Source organism: Sinocyclocheilus grahami, unplaced genomic scaffold (genome assembly GCF_001515645.1).
Source record: "Sinocyclocheilus grahami isolate Dianchi unplaced genomic scaffold, SAMN03320097.WGS_v1.1 scaffold477.1, whole genome shotgun sequence".
NCBI classification, from domain to species: Eukaryota; Metazoa; Chordata; class Actinopteri; order Cypriniformes; family Cyprinidae; genus Sinocyclocheilus; species Sinocyclocheilus grahami.
In genome coordinates, this window is record NW_015505656.1 from 26,596 (window position 1) to 47,207 (window position 20,612).

General features: G+C 37.5%; 2 protein-coding genes across 2 annotated transcripts in view; one reads left to right on the forward strand and one right to left on the reverse strand.

Annotated features, from left to right (window-relative positions):
• LOC107553688 (BCL2/adenovirus E1B 19 kDa protein-interacting protein 3-like) overlaps positions 1 to 1,996 on the forward strand; it is an 8,804-nt gene extending 6,808 nt beyond the window's left edge. The window contains exon 6 of the mRNA XM_016235983.1: positions 933 to 1,996. Coding sequence (XP_016091469.1) covers positions 933 to 975 — 43 coding nt within the window. The 3' untranslated portion in view covers positions 976 to 1,996. The remainder of the gene's footprint in view (positions 1 to 932) is intronic.
• A 612-nt stretch (positions 1,997 to 2,608) lies between these two features.
• The window catches only part of ppp2r2d (protein phosphatase 2, regulatory subunit B, delta), a 22,701-nt gene continuing 4,697 nt past the window's right edge, over positions 2,609 to 20,612 (reverse strand). Inside the window, exons 3-10 of the mRNA XM_016235984.1 lie at positions 15,545 to 15,642; positions 15,302 to 15,467; positions 13,389 to 13,501; positions 11,018 to 11,195; positions 8,908 to 9,072; positions 7,480 to 7,649; positions 7,172 to 7,263; positions 2,609 to 4,844 (exon numbers count right to left, since the gene is read on the reverse strand). Coding sequence (XP_016091470.1) covers positions 4,565 to 4,844; positions 7,172 to 7,263; positions 7,480 to 7,649; positions 8,908 to 9,072; positions 11,018 to 11,195; positions 13,389 to 13,501; positions 15,302 to 15,467; positions 15,545 to 15,642 — 1,262 coding nt within the window. The 3' untranslated portion in view covers positions 2,609 to 4,564. The remainder of the gene's footprint in view (positions 4,845 to 7,171; positions 7,264 to 7,479; positions 7,650 to 8,907; positions 9,073 to 11,017; positions 11,196 to 13,388; positions 13,502 to 15,301; positions 15,468 to 15,544; positions 15,643 to 20,612) is intronic.

Genomic DNA, 20,612 nt, shown 5'->3' on the forward strand with positions numbered 1-20,612 from the left:
CAGCACACTTTACTTTTGGGATGGTACTCTGCAGGTGATGAGCGGAGCTGGTTTCCTTCAAACATGATGCTTAGAATTGAGGTTCATCAGACCAGAGAATCTTGTTTCTCACAGTCTGAGGGTCCTTTAGGTGCTTTTTTGTCAAGTCTAAAAAACTGAAGAGAGGATTGAGTTGGCCACACCGCCATAAAGACTGGATTGGTGGAGTGTTGCAGCGATGTTTGTTCTATCTCCACATATGATCATGGAGCTCAACTAGAGAGACCATCAGGTTCTTGGTCACCACTCAAACCAAAGCCCTTCTCCATCAATTGCTCAGTTTGGCCAGGCCAGCTCTAGGAAGAGTCCTGGTTGTTTCAAATTTCTTCCATTAAGGGTAACGGAGACTACATGCTTCTGTGACCCTTCAATGAAGCAGAATTTTTTTCTGAACTCTTCCACAGATGTGTGGCTTGACGCAAACCTGTTTCTGAGCTTTACAGGAAGTTATTTTGACCTCAGGGCTTGGTTTTTGCTCTGATAAGCTGTTAGACCTTTTATTAAGATGTGTATGCCTTTCCAAATCATACCCATTCAAATGAATTTACCACAGGTTAACTTCACTTGAAGTTTAGTAATACCTACAAGCAAAATGAATGCTCCTGAGCTAAATTTCAAATGTCCCAGATATCATCATTAAATCATGTAAATCATTTTATTTTTAATAAATTTTCAAAGATGTTAAAAAGCAGTTTTTTTGCTTGACAATTATGGTGTATGGAGTGTAGATTGTTGTGGACAAAAACTAATTTAAAGCAGTTTAACATAAGGCAGCAACAAAACAAAATGTGAAAAAAATGAAGGGGTATGAATACATTCGCAAGGCACTGTAGTATTGATCCTAAAATGACCACCAATGCTACATCTGATAATTAATAATTTCATCTTTTTAGGGTGTACATCGGAAGGCGCTTTACTACTTCTGGCACCTTTTGAGGGAGCAGGAAAAGCCAAGAAATGAGACAAATCTCATATACGCACATCCACCATCTCAGCTGCTTTGTCGTGAATCTGTGCTTGTGTAGACGCAGATAGGATGAGGTAATGCGACATTTCCTCTCACCGGCTGTGGGCCACTCTACCTCGCTTCCCCCTTGTGTATTCCACTGGCCTTTCCCATAATGCCAGTCCATTCCAGGGCCGTCAGCACAGAGAAGGCCATGCTAGACTTCATAGAACTAGATGTACTGCATCTTCATTTTGCATTTACTCGCACCAAGACTACCGAGAATATTATGAGAGGATCATAAAACAACAGATGGGAGAGAAATAGGGGAATAAAAGTTGATCCAGAGACGTGGTACCTGAAACTGCGAATTGGGAAGAGATTTAACCATCTACCCCGTAACAAAACAGGGATTTTACGTATATCTTATAGTATATCTCAACATTTGATGATATAATATAGGACTTGTTTTACCTTGTCACCATTTCTCTGTATCTTGAAGTTGCATCTGTATTTATGAGGTTTCAGACTCCAAAAACAGACCTTTGCTTTGGGAATCGAGCTGTTCACAGTATTATACAACTGCAATGGTCTTTAGTAAATACTAGCCAAAAAGCAGAGTACCATATCAACACTTTTCTGAATGTCAGTCACAAATAAATGTCCAATATACTTCAAAACCAACTTGAGAAATTGCTGAATTAAGTTTGCCTTTAGTGCTCACCTGAATTGCAATCACAGATGTTCTTCGTTTATCTGAAAAGTCCGGGTTCCAGTCCAAAGATTGCCTTAAATAAAACTGTTAATGAATCAGGCAGGAGTAAAAGGGAAATTGTGTAAATTTGTGCATGTTTTGTAGTCTTTAAAAATTGTATTCAGTGTACGTCAATTTCATAGTGGTTTTGTATCAACAGAGGGAAACAGCAAATAAATGTCTGCCAACTGTAACACTTCCCTTGGAATCTGTCTTAATATTGCAGGAGATATACATTTACATCATCATTTTAAAATTTGGGGTCAGTAAGATTTTTTTTTGGAAAGTATAATTAATTTGAATCAGCAAGGATGCATTGAATTGATAAAAAAATTACAGTAAATACTATTATAATGTTGCAAAGAATTCTATTCATTTTCCACACAAATTTTACACAGCACAACCATTTTCAAAATTGATAAATGTTTCTTGAGCAGCAAATCAGCATATTAGAATGATTTCTGAAGGATCAGGCGACACTGAAAATTCAGCTTTGCATCACAGTAATAATTTACAATTTAAAATGTATTCAAATATAAATAATATTTGTAATAATATTTCACAATATCACTGTTCTTACTGTATATTTGATCCAATAAATTCATCTTCGGTGAGCATAAGAGACTTCTTTCAAAAACAAATCTTACCGACCCCAAACTTTTGAACATTAGTTAAATATACTTGCTCACAATTGTGACTTTATGTGCCACTGAGCCACAGTTTTACACGTTTATCATTACATAGTCACATACTTTTATAGAAGTCGATATATAAACTGTACTGCACAAACAATATGCAAAATGCAATATTTCAAAAAGTTTGCTAAGGCCACCTGAAATCATTTGAATAAGTGTTGGGCAGTGTGCCGATTCAGATAAACACAATTAAAATTTTATTTAACTTTGGTCAAAAATAATCAAACAAGTGTACACTTTCACAATGTTAGCATCATCATCATTTAACAAGGAACAAGGTCTGAGTACGTATCCGACCTGTCAGTTCCCAGATTTAAAGAGCGTCACAATCAGCTAGAACAACAACTTTGTACTCGTCAACCGTTAAGTTACGTTTGTCATTTTGACATCAGTTATGCAGCCGCATGTCAAAATTCAGCAGCACACAAACTGTATTTTGTCACCGGTTCCTTTAAACCGCATCCTGATGTGAGATAAATCCATTTAGATAAACTTCCACGCGACATACGTTTCTTCTGTGCGCAAGGAATTGAGCACAAGGAGTATCTCGACATCAGGATGTGATCCGTTAACTTTGATTGACTGGAAGAAAGCCAGTTTTGTCTCAAGAGGCACTGAACACATCGGTTTCGATTTGAGTGTTCTGTGACGGCCGTCACCGACCGTACAATATCTCGTATATTAGTGTCCAAATACAAAGCCGCACAAACCGTAGCAGCACATGAATGGACAAATGGAGTGCTAAAATAAAAACAATGCATGTAGAAGGTAGCCGAGTGACGGCGATGGGATGTCGAGATCATCTAGTCCTCAAGGTTACCGGGTGAGGATTATTATAGGACATACAGACATACTTAAGGCGGTAGAATCCCTTTACGAAGTAAAAACGAAAAAGAAAAACGTAAATGAAAACTCTAAAGCGAAATAGACGGCAATACTGATACTTTTCATGGCCAATGTCCTCAATCAAACAGTGCAACTGCAAATTCAAGTAGTTCAATATGGAGATTTGCTTCCCAACCAGAACATTATGAGGGAATTACGTTTGGTTTGCTGTCTTTTTTTGAGACTCGTCCGACATACAAGCAAATGCTGTATTCAAATTTTAAAAAATCAGGCCACTTTCTTTTCGTCGAAAGTCATTTCAATCGCCCCCTTTTTTTGGGGGGGGTCGAATTCCCCAATAATGTAGCCGATACGGGTTCAGCAGGATGATTTCACATTTTAACCACTGGCGCTCCAGATCTACATATGCAGATTACATGCAAATATAGAACGTAAAAAATCATACATACCTGCTCATAATGTAAAAACGCTTTCTCTTTGTAGTTATGTTACTTTTATTAAGTGGTTTGACACCAGATGGTGTAATATATAGATACAGTCAGTGAGTAGATATTATTATGCATGAAAAAACAAGAAAAAAAAAAATAGTATAAAATAAAAACAGAACAAAAATAAAACCGAGAGAAATGGAAAACTGTCAAACTGTCCACTGACCAAAATGGAGACCTGTTTTAAGTGCTTAAAAGGTAGAACATCAAGGCCTGAGAGTCGGGCCAGGGGAAGGAATGTTAACAGGCATTAAATAAACGCTCATGAAGGCCTGGATTTCGAACAGCGGATACATACGATTGACAGCGAGACGTTACTCATCCTGGTGCGCTTCTGTACTTTTGGTCATCAAATCATAAAAACGCAAGGCTCAGCCGAAAGACGAATACATGTACGACTTTTGCAAAGTAGTCTCTTAATGCTGATTGGTATGGGTTCCGTTGCTGGAGGGTTAGTTGATATCGGCCTTCTAATTTATTTTTAATTTTCTTTTGTTTGGAGTCGTTGTGAATTATTGACACCCTCCCAAAGAGGGTCATCCCCCCCCCCCCCCCAAATATATACGGTATGTCTCCGCTCCCTGGTGTGAAAAACAAGTGCTTCACTTCTTTGTTGGGTCAACAACAGTGCCATATTTCTCTTACAGATTTAACGACTAGGCTTATCATTGCAAAGTACGAGATTTCTTGAGCGTCCTCCGACCTGCACGGGGGGAAATGGGGAGAAGGGGATGTTTCTTTTTCTTGATTTTTGTTTCTTCTTGGTTTTTAAATCACTCTCTCTCTTTTTTTTTTTTTAATTCATTTTGTCCTGGAATATATACAGGTTGTTGGTGGCGGCCACAGCTATCACGTTCTCTTTCGGGTGCCAGGCGGTGTGTAGGATCTTCTTGTTGAAGTCCAGGCTGTCTACGCTGATTTCGTCTTTCTTCCGTTTGCCACCTGTGCAGACCTTGCGGGGTTTGAGTATGGCACGGGGTTTACTGTTCTCCCTCGACGCCTCCAGTGTGATGTCCCTGCGCGTGTTCCTGTCAAACATCCTAAAGAAGTTGTTGTAGGAACCCGTCATAATGGCACTGAGGAGGACGGAAGTGCAGGGGTCGATGAGAGAGAAGAAAATAAATAAATATCAGTTGTCAAATTGTTGCACATTACATAGGTTACATAAAGTTTCACCAGGCTTTTTTTTTTTGAGAATTTCTGCACCAGTTTTCAATTAAGTTCAAGCAATTGGTTGAGCCCATGTTGCCGATTTGGACAGATCGTGATGCACTTAAGTGAAGTGAAGTGACATGTGGCCAAGTATGGTGACCCATACTCAGAATTAGTGCTCTGCATTTACCCATCCAAAGTGCACACACACAGCAGTGAACACACACAAACCGTGAACACACACCCGGAGCAGTGGGCAGCCATTTATGCTGCGGTGCCCGGGGAGCAGTTGGGGCACCGCAGCATAAATGGCTACCCACTGCTCCGGGTGTGTGTTCACGGTTTGTGTGTGTTCACGGAGACTTGCTCAAGGGCACCTCAGTCGTGGTATTGAAGGTGGGAGAGAGCGCTGTACATTCACTCCCCCCACCTACAATCCCTGCCGGTACGAGACTCGAACCCACAACCTTTGGGTTATGAGTCCGACTCTCTAACCATTAGGCCACTTCCCCAAGTCGTTACGTTTGTATCTGCATTATTGGTAGGAAACGGATTGGAGATCTTTTTGTTTGTATCTTAAGCATTAGTTTTTAGTGCAGAAATATAAATTGGTTTGAACTATTTTGATTAAGTTCAAAAACCTGATTTAGTGATTATTTCAATCTCATCACTAATGTTCAAGTACCACTTCATCAACACCAAATAAGAAATAAAATCATTATCATACAGGATAAAAATTAAAAATTATTATTAAACTAAACATTAATACAATGACTCATTTTTAAGCGTATATGATTCTCTCTATATAAAATATTTCATATGTATTTATAAAATAATTCCAAATGGAAAAAAAAAAATTATATATATATATATACACACACATACATACTATCATTCATAAGTTCGGGATCAGAACGATTTTTTGTTTTTTAAAGAAGTCTCTTATGCTCATCAAGGCTGCATTTGATCAAAAATACAGAAAAAAACCCCCGTAATCTTGCAAAATGTTATTGCAATATATAATAATGCTTTCTATTTTAATATCCTTTAAAATATAATTTATTTCTGTGATGCAAAGGTGAATTTTCATCAGCCATTACTCCAGTATAACGTGTCACATGATCCTTAAGAAATCATTCTAATATGCTGATTTATTATTAGAATGATCAATGTTGGCAACAGTTGTGCTGCCAAATATTTTTTGGGAAACTGCGATACTTTTTTCAGTATTCTTTGCATAAAAAGTTAAAAAGAACAGCATTTATTCAAAATATAAATATTCTCTAACAATATAAATATGACTTCTTATCAATTCAACATCTTTGCTGAATAAAAGTTAATTTCTTTCAAAAAAAGAATGAATAAAAATGTACTGACCCCAAACTTTTGAACTGTAGTGTATATTGTTAGAAAAGATTTCTATTTTAAAGAAATGCTCTTCTTTTTAACTTTTTATTCATCAAAAAAATCCTGAAAAAATGTATCACAGGTTCCAAAAAAATATTAAGCAGCACAACAGTTTCCAGCACTGATAATAAATCAGCATATTAGAATGATTTCTGAAGATCATGCGACACTGAAGACTGCAGGAATGATGCTGAATATTCAGCTGTGCATCACAGGAATAAATTAGATTTTAATGTATATTAAAATAGAAAAAGGTTATTTTACATGAATTTTTTTTTCCTGTATTTTTGATCAAATAAATGCTGCCTTGAGCATAAGAAACTCCTTTAAAAACATTAAAAATCGTTCTGATCCCAAACTTTTGAACGGTAGTGTGTATATAGCATTATTATTATATTATTAATCTATATTATTTTGCCAGAATGTTTATCTTCTCAACACAGGTAAATCACTGAAAATATTTTCTTCCTGTAGTCACATTATTAGGAAGACTCAACAGCTTTAAAATGTGGGACCGTGGGAATTGTCCACCCTAATTAAATACGGCATTTTACATGAATTTTTTTTCCCTGTATTTTTGATCAAATAAATGCTGCCTTGAGCATAAGAAACTCCTTTAAAAACATTAAAAATCGTTCTGATCCCAAACTTTTGAACGGTAGTGTGTATATAGCATTATTATTATATTATTAATCTATATTATTTTGCCAGAATGTTTATCTTCTCAACACAGGTAAATCACTGAAAATATTTTCTTCCTGTAGTCACATTATTAGGAAGACTCAACAGCTTTAAAATGTGGGACCGTGGGAATTGTCCACCCTAATTAAATACGGTTCCGCACCTGTCTGAACCGTTCCAACAGCACTCAAACTTGTCGAAAATGCAGTCATTCTCGTAGAGTGAGCACAACTTGCTACGTAGGTACTCGTGTACCTGAAACAGAGAAGCACATGTGAATCAGCAACAAAACCCAACAAAGAAATGGTCATATCACTTGCAAGATAACACATTTAAGCGGGTGTGAAACTTTGGGGAGGTGCCGGCAGTATTTGAAAAATGTATTAATTGTAGACATGAAACACCATGTTCTGAAAACATGACAGCACAAGCTCTGGAATGTCAGCTGTTGCAATAAGATCTCTACTGTACCTGGTAGGTCTCTACTGGCCGGTTCTCCATATTCAGGTCCCAAACCTTAACGGAGAGGTAATCGCGGGTCATCATGTATCGACCGCTGTGGCTGAACTTGACGTCAGATATGGAGGAGATGATTTCTGAGAAGAACGACCGGCTGCTGGGATCTTCTGGCTCCTCAAAAACTTTGGAGGAACAAAAACACAATATTTCTGATGATATTTCAGACTTGCAGCAGAAACGCTAAAGGCTGTTTGAGTAGAACACGTAAAATCCTGCACATGAACACTACCGTTCAAAAGTTTGGTGTCGTTCAAAAGTTGTTTTTTTTTGTGAAAAATTAATACTTTGATTCTGCAAAGATGCATTAAATTGCTCAAAAGTGACAGTAAAGACATTTATATTATTACAAATTGTTGTTCTTTTGAATGTTCCATTCAAAGAATCCTTTGTGGGGGAAAAATTTAATTATTTCCACAAAAATAATAAGCAGCACAGCTGTTTTCAATATTGATAAGAGATATTTCTGGCACAAAATCAATATATTAGAATGATTTCTGAAGGATCATGTGACACTGAAGACTGGAGTAATGATGCTGAATATTCAGTTTTAACATCACAGGAAAAAAAGCATTTTAAAATATTCATATTAGAATATTCAAATAGATGTATGAAAAAAAAAATACATTAAAAAGTTATTTTACATTATAATATTTCACAATAATACTCTTTTTGTACTGTCTCGGTGAGCATAAGTGTCTATCAAAAACAAACAAACCAAAAAAATCCAACCCAAAGCTTTCGAACAGTAGTACGTGTGTATATATATATATATATATATCCCAAAATGCACTTGACTTGATCTTCCTATTTCTAGTGTGACCAATGGACCAGAACTGAACCCTATCAACAAGAGCACACCTTTTCGTTAAGAATAGTTGGGAATGTAATACTCGCTAAAATAACTTAAAAATAAAGGATTGAATTATGTATATAATGAAAAAGAAAAACACTAACAGTCCATTTATTCCATTCAAACACTTCAATTTGATGCACTTACTTGACATCTGTTTTGTAACTAGTGGATTTGACAGGAAGTAAATGGCGAGAGTTTGCGGTTTTGCTTTGTTGGTCTGGAGTGAGGTCCAAGTTCAGAACAGAGCGCTCGATTAATTACATAACCCAACGATTACATAACACAAGGCCATGCTGACATTAAACAGTGGACGGCAAAAACGAGAACTTTCCACGGCCTTTTAGTGAGAGAGAGTCTGATCGTGTTTTAGGAGAAAAGGACACTGTGTCAGGGAACATTCCCATGTAGAGTTCAGTCTCTCTGTCTGATGGAAAATAAATGGACAAGAATATAAAAGCAAAAAAAAAAAAGAGCGGAAAAAATAGACAACTGGAGGAAAAAAGACTGGACTGACTTAAAATACTCACATTTGCTATGTCTATCGCAGAGCGCGGCCGCCCTCATGTCACACAGGCGGATGGTTCCTTTACTACTGCTGTACACAAAGACGTTACACTGGTGGGGGTGACACTCGGCCGCCGTTATCACCTCCGTCAGCTCCTCCATATTGGCTGGTTTTATATCTACAATGTCTGAGGGGGGAAACGGTAAAGGAAACCAACAGAAATAACTTTAAACACACTTTAAAGTTTTAGAGATGTGTCAGAGATGCAGGACTTGGCCATTCCTTGGGGATTCGGCTTCTGAAGAAACAGTTTGTCAAAAAAGATGATTGGAGCTGATGGTGCCATTTTAAATATATTCAGATTGGCCAATGTCTTAATCCACAAACAATAAAAATGTGTATGTTTTAAAGTAAAATACAATAGTTCAAGGGGACGAACTGTTGTATAAAATACAACCGTTCGTTCTGGTTCTCAAATCTGATTGGATGAGAACCGTGAGATATTGTACTGTATCGCCACAGGAACACCCTTTCACCGTTTGCATCACACCGCTTCCCGTATTTCTCAAAGCGAGTGTCATGGCGGACACCCAAATCCACTAAAATTTTAAAATAATACTGTTTTTGTGTCACGGAATGCAATTTTAAGAGTTTTTTTAGGCGAGAATGTACTTGTTTAGACTTCAAATATACAGTTTGTTAATAAAGATAACGTCTATTTGAAAATTTGCTTCGACATTTTCGGAGACGTGAGCTCCAGGGCGTCAGAGGGCGATCAGCACTCATGAACCCAGCCGAGAGCAGCCTCACCTCGGCCAGATCTTCTGGAATTTGCTGCTCGCTCTGATGTCTCTATAGTGGTTAAACATGAGATATAATTTGTTTAATTTAATTTAATTTAAATTAAATCTGACGGGCAGACTTGTGGTCTTATTAATCTATCATTTGTTCCAGAGCAAATCGTTTTGGCTGAGAGCAAAATCTCATCACGTTATATTTTATGTCATTTTAATGCTGTATATTAGAGCATGGCTTTTATGATGGCTGTTGTTGTTGTTGTTTATTATTCAATAAATAATATTTTATATACATAGTAGTATTTAGTAATGGGAAACCGTGTGCGTGTGTGTTCGTGATGGTGATTTTTGTGACATTGTTCCACCATTAGATGGCGACAATTGACTTTTACGAGACAGCATTTAAGACTTTTATACTGAAAGAGACTAAAACTGACGTAATTTTTACTTTTAATAACAGCTTGTAAGACGCAGTTAACCAATGCACTGAGCAGCGCTGTCATCAGAAATCATCCTTAACAGATGAAAGGACAGTACGACAAAGATATCGCTTTCCTCAGCGGACATTCAAACTAATGTTTTATTGTGAATATGAGATTGAGCTGAAGAATGAATGCTGTATCAGATGCAGGTAAACACACTCGCTCAGCCCATCTCCCTCTCACAATACTCTACATACAGTGAGCTTTTAATTAATACAATGAGTTTTTAATGAAGCAGCTCAACGTTCCTTCATTACTAGTTATAAAGTGACGTTTTCAAATTAGTAACGGATCTTGAGCTCAGCTGTTAAACTGTCAAACTGAGATTTGAATATGTGGCAGAAGGAAGTAGTTCTGCACAAAAGGGTTTTTATAGACACTCCGTTATAGACACTCCGTTGTTGTTTTTCTTATATATTCACGCTCATGCCGTCGAACTGTTATATAAACGCAATATCACACTCGTACTCGAGCGATACCGGCTCTATATCAGCGAGATATCAGCATACATCTATATGCTGATATAGAGTTGGTATCGCTCTCGTACTCGAGTGATATTGCTCATGTACACCTATTGCGGTGTAAGAGATTATATTAGACCATATAGACCCAACTATATCATTACCTCATTTCACATTTGTCAAGGATGTTTACGTAGAAGTCTTAAACATACATAAAAACAATAAAATAAATAAAGGCCCGTTTCATTCTAAAGGTGCAACATGGCTAAATTAAACTATGACTACTACTTAAATATGTACATATATACACACACACACACACACACACAATAGGACACATTTAAATAAAATGAGGGGAAAACAAAGAACGTCACTGATTGTGTAAAGGATACTAAAACTTCTATCTGTGATTTCTAAATGCCAGAGGTTTATTCTGAGGTCGTCTGCAGAAAGGTATGTTTCATAATCACTATTTACTGAAATGGAATTGATGTGATATGTATGTGCGTTTGCAAATATTCTGCGTGGGCTTGCTTCCACCATCAAATCCATCGGCATCAGCACAGGAACCTGTGAAACAACCAGAGAGTTACCTAATGAAATATTAAACCAAGAAAAAGTATATATTTAAATAAAAATAATAATATGTTCTATATAGATATATATATATATATAGAACACACATTTTGAATTTTGATTAACCTTAAGTCAAATAACTCAACATCTATAGATAAACATTAGTAAAGAAACTATGGCAACAACACTGAACAATGCTATGATAACATTAACCAATATACATAATATAATATAACAACCAATATAAAACCTATATAAGGTTTAGGGCTGCAAATCGAAATGATCGAAATATCGCAAATGTAAATATCGCAATATGCATATCGCAAGTGCATGTGATATCTGAATCATTTTAATAACAGGCTACTTAAAGGGGTCATATGATGCTTTTTTAAAGATCATTATTTTGTGTATTTGGTGTAACAGAATATGTTGACATGCTTTAATGTTCAAAAAACACATTATTTTTCAAATACTGTACATTATTGTAGGTCCTATATGCCTCGCCTCTCTCAAACGCTTCGTTTTCTACAAAGTCCCTCCTTCCGACAAGCGCAGTCTGCTCTGATTGGCCAGCTGACCCAGTGCATTGTGATTGGCCGAACTGTTGCACTCGTCGGAAATGTAACGCCCCTTACCATAATCGCGAGCTTCATCTTACAAAATAAATGTAAAGACAGAGCCCGAAAGGGGAACAGAGTCGCGTGACAGACACAGTGATGAAGCTGCTATGTGTTTGCAGTACACAAGCCACGGTTAAGACAGCTGACTCCACTGTGATGTCACCCCCCCTCCCTCTCTCTCTCACACGCACGCACGCACGCGCACATGCACACACACACACACACACAAAACGTTGCAAAAGGTCAGTTTTAGTTTGACGCATGAAGCAGAGAATTGCTTGACGTTAAAAAGAGTTAAGTGCAATAAGTTGCAGAAAACAACTCTGTCGTCTCGTCTTGCTGTCTGACTCACACCTGAAGCACGCGCACACGCACACACACACACACACACACACACACACAGACGCGTTTCAGACGGCACGCGAACACCGAGTTGATTCGTTTTTTGCATCTCCTCACGTTTGAACAGACACATACACACAGAATTGTCAATAGTACCCATCTCGACGATCATTCTCGTAAACGCAGTCAGTTATGTTTTAAATGAATGTAAACAGCTGAGAAAGAAATCGGATGTGTATCATCATACTGGATCAGTGCAGTCAGATTTAAAGCGACAGCAGCCTATCGATACGTGCTGCTGAATATGTCACTAATGTTAATCAAACAACAAAACAGCTATAACAAAGATTAATCTAAATTTAATTCATACAGTGAACACTATGCAGTGTTATTTTACACTTAATTATACAATTTAAGTACCTGAATACTACTGTTTATTTGATCTATGCTTGTAAATTATGTATTTCCTTTTTTTTTTTACTGACTGTTCACTTGCCTTTAATCATGTTTGAACTTTCTCAGACTATAGTTTTTGCTGTGGTATATGAAGAAGTACTTAAAGTGTATGGAAAGCAAAGTTACAATGATATAAAATTAGTGTCATTAATTTTTTTTGTTTGTATGTTCATACTGATGTTAAAATGACATTTTCTGATTTGTGACATTACTTTTTATGTATTGCTAAAACACTGCTGGTCACTTTCAGAAGTTGTAGTGATTCTTTCTTTTCCAAGAAAGAATGTGAAACAAATTGGATACATAATTTCCATTTTTAAATATTTTAAAATATAATTGAAATTGATTTTACACACCAAGCAATATCGTATCGCATATCGAATATCACATTTTTAAAAAAGGTATCGCATTTTTCTTCAATATTGCACAGCCCTAATAAGGTTGCAATGAAATTATCGTACACTGCTGTACAGTTTTCCCAAAATACGGCCTCGCCTTGACTTGTCTGGAACACGTCCCTTCTGAACAGGTTTCTTCATCACTCTCATGTATAAATAGCGTTAACAGTCCCGCCCCACTGACAACTGGGTGTATACTGTACATTTATGTCACATGGAATGTACTCAACAGACAACAAGTTCTGGAAACATCCAACTGTAAATCTTATTAAATATTTATTAACTGAAAACCAGTGCTTCACTTCACAACTAACCATCACTGGCTGCACTCACAACTCAAAATGACATTGGAAGGGAAGAGACAGACTAACCCGTAGTGTTGTGATTCGAAACTGATCTTGCAGTCTTCCGTCTTCATCTTTAAGGTTGTATCCTTCTGCTCGTTTGTCCCTTTCGCTGATCTTCCATAGTTTGATGGTTTTGTCTTTTTGAAAAGAGAAAACAAAACGAAAAACACGTCGGTAACAGAAATTGCACATCCAAAGCTACTTTCTAAAACCATTAGGGATGCACCGATATGAAAATTTTGGCCGATACCGATAACCGATTATTCTTTATTTTTGAAAGCCGATAACCGATATGTTGGCCGATAAATCTATATCCAAATTGTTATATACTTTTTGAGAGCCTGATTACAAAAAAGGTCTCATCATTAAAAGCCACATCCCAAACACTTCAACATAAGCAGCCTAGTTTGAACGGTGTACGTTTTAAAAATATTTTTACTCTCCCATTACCAAATTTAGTCATAAAAAAGTCTTACAAATAAATAAAATTATGCATAAATAATGCAAACAAGTCACTGGACATCATTACACGTGTAAAGAATCAAAATGAATGCGCCATAGATCAATAAAACGGAATAGCCTCTGCACGGACAATAATTAAATGATTTTAATTACTAAACCATATTGTTGATGAAAATAATAAGAGAAAAATACAAGTGGTTGTTGTTATTAATAATATATCAATGATTTTGAAAAAGTAACAAATACCACTGTTTTAAATAGCAGCCATTGAGCTGCAGCTCAAGCTGAAGCTGAAGAGCTGAATGAACACGGTAAACTGAAGCGTTTTGCTGGCAGCTTATTTAACTCAAGGAAATGCATCCTGAGATTAATATTAATACAACATAAACATAATATTACAACTTATATATGAAATGACAAATGACGCAGTTATTGCATGCTATAGTCAGAATGTGTGATCCTGTTGTGGATGCGCTCTTCCCATAACAACACGCTGAAACACAGCAACTAAACCCAAAGAATTCACAACGTTTTATTATAATAATGTTCTCATTAGAATGTTATATACACGACATTCCCAATCATAGTTATTAATGTTGTGCACTGCTGTTTGAGCTGCGTGTGCTGAGCTAAAGATGATCACCGGTAAACTGAAGCGCTCTTTTAACTTAACCAAATGCATTCTATATGAGATAAATCAGATATACATCAAATAAACACAATATTACAATGTACAAACTGCACAAAAGGCTGCAAACGAACAGCGCGCATCTGAAGTGTCTCTGAAGGAAATAATGCATTATTTATCGGCTTTAAGATATCGGCCAAATTTTCTTATCAGGCCGATACCGATAACAGAAAAAATGAGCCGATATGGGCCGATACCGATATGGTGGCCGATATATCGTGCATCCCTAAAAACCATGTTACCTAGGCAGCTCAAATAATCTTGAAACACCACCATTCACAAGTTTTAAGTTGGTAAGATTTTTTTTAGGTTCTCGAAAGCATTTAATGTTCACCAAGGCTGCATTTGTTTGATATACAAATGCAGTAAAAACAGAAATGTTGTAAAAATATTACAATTTAAAGTTCCTGTAAATCTGAACATATTTTAAAATGTAATTTATTCCTGTGATGCAAAGCTGCATTTTCAGCATCATTACTCCAGTCTTCAGTGTCACATGATCTTTCAGAAATCATGAAAATATCATGATTCGCTGCTTAAGAAAAACTTCTTATTAATATTGAAAACAGTAAATATTTCAGTGGAAATTTTTTCCAGGATTTTTTGATGAATGGACAGTTAATTAAAAATGTTTCTTTGAAATAAAAATCTTATAACAATATACACTGTCACTTTTGATCAATTTAATGCACCACTGCTGAAGAAGAAAAACAAAACACATTTGAATGGTGGTGTACACCACACAAAACACAAAAACAGAAGTAAATTTTCAATTTAGTCTTCATACCATTTGCAGATAGGAGAAAGTGTGCAGCGTTCTGTTGCGGGAGCCATCTGATTTTATTGATCTTCTCCTCGATTTCTAAACTTTTCAAGTAATCAAACTCAGGCTCGTGACTCTGAAAGGTGCTGTACACGTTGTATTCCCCTCTTGAGAGCAGGCGGTTTTTACTCTATGGAGTAAAAACAATGAACAAATAAGTTAACACACTAACTGAATCATGCAATAAAAATCTTTAGGTTGCATCACCTCCTGTTCTCGCTGAAATATGACGACTCTTCCCCCTTTGTCTCCTGTGGCTAGTAACTCCCCCGAATAGTTAAATTCAACGGTTGAGATAATGTCCGCTGCATATCCAGAAAGAAAGAGAAGACAATTATTTACTTCATACATTAAACATGCACAGCTTTAAGAAAGCGGAAAGCTTTGACACCAAATGCATGTTTTTGGTCTTATTGTGCAAGACTGATCATTGCTCATCATGCCAAAGACAAATAATGTTTGTCTTCATTCAAACATTCATTATTCAAGACTCATATTCATGCATGCTTATGTTTAGATGTTTTAAACTCAAACTGGAATAAAAACATATCGATATTCCAAATCTATTTCTTTTGTTCAACATGAACAGCTTAAAGAAAGTAGAAAGCTTTGACACCAATATTGACCCTAAATGCATGTTCTTGGTCTTTTTATGCAACACTGCTTATTGCAGGTTATGCCAACATATTTCATCAAATGTGCATTATTCAAGTCTCATCTTCATACACATTTAAGGATAGCCGTTTCATCCTGAAGCTCAAACTGAAGTAAAAACAGATCTATGCTCAGTGTGGATCATTTCCTCTCTCCACCCCTGCCGCTTCAACCTTCTGATCACTCTCGCTCGGAGGGAAGGACACAAGGACAAACAGAGGCATGATTCAGTATTCCTGAACAATTAGCTCAACGCAGGCAGAGACGCACACAGGCCTGGGCTTCATGTAGCGGACGGTTCACATGCCAAAACACAGTACGAGAGATAAGCAAACACCTATTGTACATTTATAGAACTGAAACAAAACTAACGGCCATTTGATTTCTTCACTGTGGATTTGATGAGGAGACCGCATCAGCTGAGAACCGCTGATGAGCGACGAATTAAAATGGAGAAATCCGAGCCAACCTAATGAAATGAATCGGTAGGGCCTTTTGTCTTGACTCAGGTTGTTTAAAAGACAAGTATGATTAAAAAAAATTGAGATTATGATATGATGAACAGCTTATATTCTGTTTTCGGTTTATACAGAAACGGCACGGTTCACAGAAGGTTCCCTGCTGAGGACCATCAAAGCCAATGTGAGAATATCATTTACTCACCCGAATGACTTTTATATGTGGATTTTTATTATTATTGTTATTATTTTAAGAGTGTTTGAGGTGCTCCCACATTTAAGAAGCTGAACTGTTGCTACAATGAAGGTTAATAGGCAAGTTTTCTGAATTTCTCCTTTTGTAAAAACAAATCGAAAGGGCCCATAACACAACATAAGAGGGTGAGCAAATGATTATGTTCATTTATTCAAATAGACTTGACAGCATTGTGAAGCTCAAAAAAAAAAAAAAAGGATGAAAGCAAAAAAACAAGGCATCAGTTAGGATATAAAACCAACAGAAATCCTGGGTCGAAAGGAATCAGTTAATGAGCAACAAACAAGCGGCGGCCTCGGCCTCTGTCCATGTGTGCGCTCTGGACCGTCTGTGTCCGATTAATCAATCTCTAGTCACACCAGTGACAGCGAGTAATCTGATGACTCCAACATCAGCGAGTGAACCTCACGAAACACTGCAACAACAACATGCCAGGTCTTATTTAACTCTTGACATCAACTAAGAGCTGCTTCAGTGATGCATCAGTTATCTCTCAAAAGTGAGGCAGCAGCAGACGTTGCAATACACCACAATCCACTAACGTTACAGTGAAGCTGCAAAACACCTCAATATTATCAACGATTTTCGCAATGCAGAAAATGCGGATGGAATTGCGGAATCCAGTCATATAAATGGAATTTAATGTATGACGTGGAATGTCACGGAATTTGTCAAAGTTTGGATGAATCAAAAGTAGGTCAGTACACTTATATAGTCGCGATATGGACTAGTATTTGTAAATATTTAAATATGAATCCTGCATGTTCTGCGTGTCTCTGTGTATGTAAATGGCACAGACGCGCGGTTTTGTTTTCTACACATACAAAGTGTGTGACGCTCGCGGTGACAGCTTCTGTCGTCTCACTACATGAGGACATAAATACATGAACATCTCCAGAACTGCTCTGACTCCCTCTGAGAGTCACTTCATGATCATTTGGCAGTTTAATTTGAGTAAAACTGCAGTGTTTCCCACAGACTTACACTCTATTTGTGGCGGCATATATGCAAATGAATTTTCTGCCAGCAGGAGGCGCTGTTGGAGTGGTAGATATAGAGGTCCCCCTCTCATTTGATTAAAAGATACATTAAATTGATTTATGCCTTCATTTACACTGTACTGTAAATTAAAACTAGCTGAAATTTCTAGTGTCACATAGGCCAAGACATTTCAATAGGCTTTTGAAATAAGTGTGCCTGTAAAATCTATTAGTGTTATAGTTTCATGAAAATAGTTCTTCTTAACTAGGGCTGCACGATAAATCGCATGCGATACTTAATGCGCATCTTATCAGTAAAGCCGGTTCTGTAATCAGCGGTAAATCTCCATCACGTGCGTGCTTTCACATTGAGCAGCATTAACTACACAGAACCGGCTTTCTGACAAGATGCACGTTAAATATCGCATGCGATTTTTCGTGCAGCCCTATTCTTAACTTCTACAATATAGCTATGAAGACAATTAGATTATTTACACTTATTATATTAATTTTTTTTTTTTTAAGTTAATCCATTGATGTGCATTAGATGATGAATTGAATAGTCACCTCTACTATTGTATGTTATGTTTTATAGGAATTATAAGAGGTTATGCTATTACACATACATTTATAACATGTAAATAATTGAAGCCAAATACTTACATTACCCAAGCTGTTTAGCTGTAGTACAGTATTCATAGGCTTAATCATGAAGCATACAGTGGCCCCACTTTTAACTCTCTCTTTATATTACCCTTATTGCAGATGGATGCACAGAGGAAGACAAGAGAAAGAAGTGCAGTGTGGGAGAACTACACTCAACCAACACCAGGGAAAGCAGTTTTTGTCAGAGCCCTTGTTATTCTTAATTTTGACATTCAATTTCATTTTTACACCAGACATGTACTGTATATCGGTTCAAAATATCGGTTTTCGGTCTACTTGATCTGTAATAATCGGTATCGGCCCTGAAAAACATATCGGCTGATCCCTAGTACTGTGCATCTCAAGATGATGTAAGTACAGATAGAGAGGAAAAACCACTGTACTGTATCACAACACAAACAGCCGCAGCAACAGCGGGGGAAGAGTAGGCAGGTACATGACAGACGGTGATCACCTTGTAAATAACCCATCCAAGTAAACATTAACGATTAACATCCACATCAGACATCAGCCACAACCTACAGCAACATTACACCAGCACCTCCCGAAGCCAGATCAAATAAGAGCAGCATACAGTAACCCAAACAACACGTTACATCACAGAGTAGCGCTAGGAAAAGCAGACCAAGCCTGACCTCGCAAAGCTCAAAAACAAGCGGAGCACCCGGCGTGAGAGACAGACGGAGATAAACGCACACATACCCATCCTGAAAGGTAGAGGCAGGCCATTATAGCACAGTTCCAGGCTGTGGCTGTCAGCAGCGCACACAAGACAGCAGAGGAAGATTTAAGAGCCTGGGAGTAGCTGCGGTTTGGACGGCACTGGCTCGCCTGCAGGGAGGGTGAGCGAGGGGTGTAGCGCGGCCATGTTGGACAGGTAAGATCGTAAGGGAATCCCTCCGCATGCACACTTGACACAGACCCTTCATGTTAGATCCCGAATGAATTATGACCTCATAAACATAAAATAATATAACATAACAAACATAAGATAACATAAAAACATAAAACTTCCGAGTTTGCAGTGCAGTCCTTCCCACAGACAAATGACTCACTTCCTGTTGGAATGTCTTTCAGGAGTAGAGAAAAAGCACACAAGCAACTACAACAATATATTTACTAGGGCTGCACGATTAATCGAATGCGATTGTCATGCGTATCTTGTCAGTAAAGCCGGTTCTATGATTAGTAGTAAATCTCCAGCACGTGCTTTCAGATGGAGCAGCATTTACCACACAGAGCCGTAGTTCACTGACAAGCTACGCAAAATCGCATTCATAGTCGCAGACGATATAATGAAATAGAAGAAATCGTTCTGCGATTATGAAAGCTGTTTGCGTAGCTTGTCAGTGAACTACGGCTCTGTGTAGTACTATTTGCAAAAACGTTGCATTCGAATTTTAGGTGTGCGTTAAGGAGGCAGCCTTATCAGCGGCGCACGAGATGCGATGACGATGTAAGTGTCGTTGCATTTGAATGTTTTTGCTAGCCTATCCAGTTGAAGCCACTAGATGCGGCACTGCTGCGTTGTTCATTAAAAATATAGCGGAAAAAGAGAACATCAATGCGGAGAAGATCTTGTTTACATCAAAACCGAAGCCAAGCCGTTCAGACAGAACGCATATTTCACCCATTTTCTAGATGGACATCTATTACTGTTGCACTCGCATCTCGCACAAAAAAGCAGCATGTTTAGAAAGCCATGTAAAATTGATGCAAGTTTAACTTTGAAAAAAACAGACTTTATGGCGTTTTTTTCCCCATCCCATTGCATCTCATGTTTTTAAATGAAAAACGTACTCTGTGTGATTCCGCCCTTCGTATTAAACTATGCATACATACATGAAGCTGTTTTGTTCATAGTGGTTTAAGCAACTTAATTATACAACCCTCTACATTGCGAGTAAATCACTCGCATATGCGACTAACTCTTACTCTGGGCGACTAAATAATGTCTAACATTAGCCATTGGCTAATAATCGCTTGAGAGTTTCGCTCTCCGTCAAGCGATCTGTACTATTTGGATGCGCTCAATAGATCATGTCATGTACTCAATGGATGCGCAGTATGTAGCACGCAGCGCAACTGTATTTGACGTACCGTAAACTCGTGTGAAGGCGCACGACTCGCCGTCGCTTTACTGATAGCGCTGTGTTTCTCACACAAGCAAAGAGAGAGAGCGAGAGTCTTGCATACCACGCTGAATCGACGCGCTACATGTAACCCATATTCTTTGTTGTATTTTCCTGTCAAAATAACAG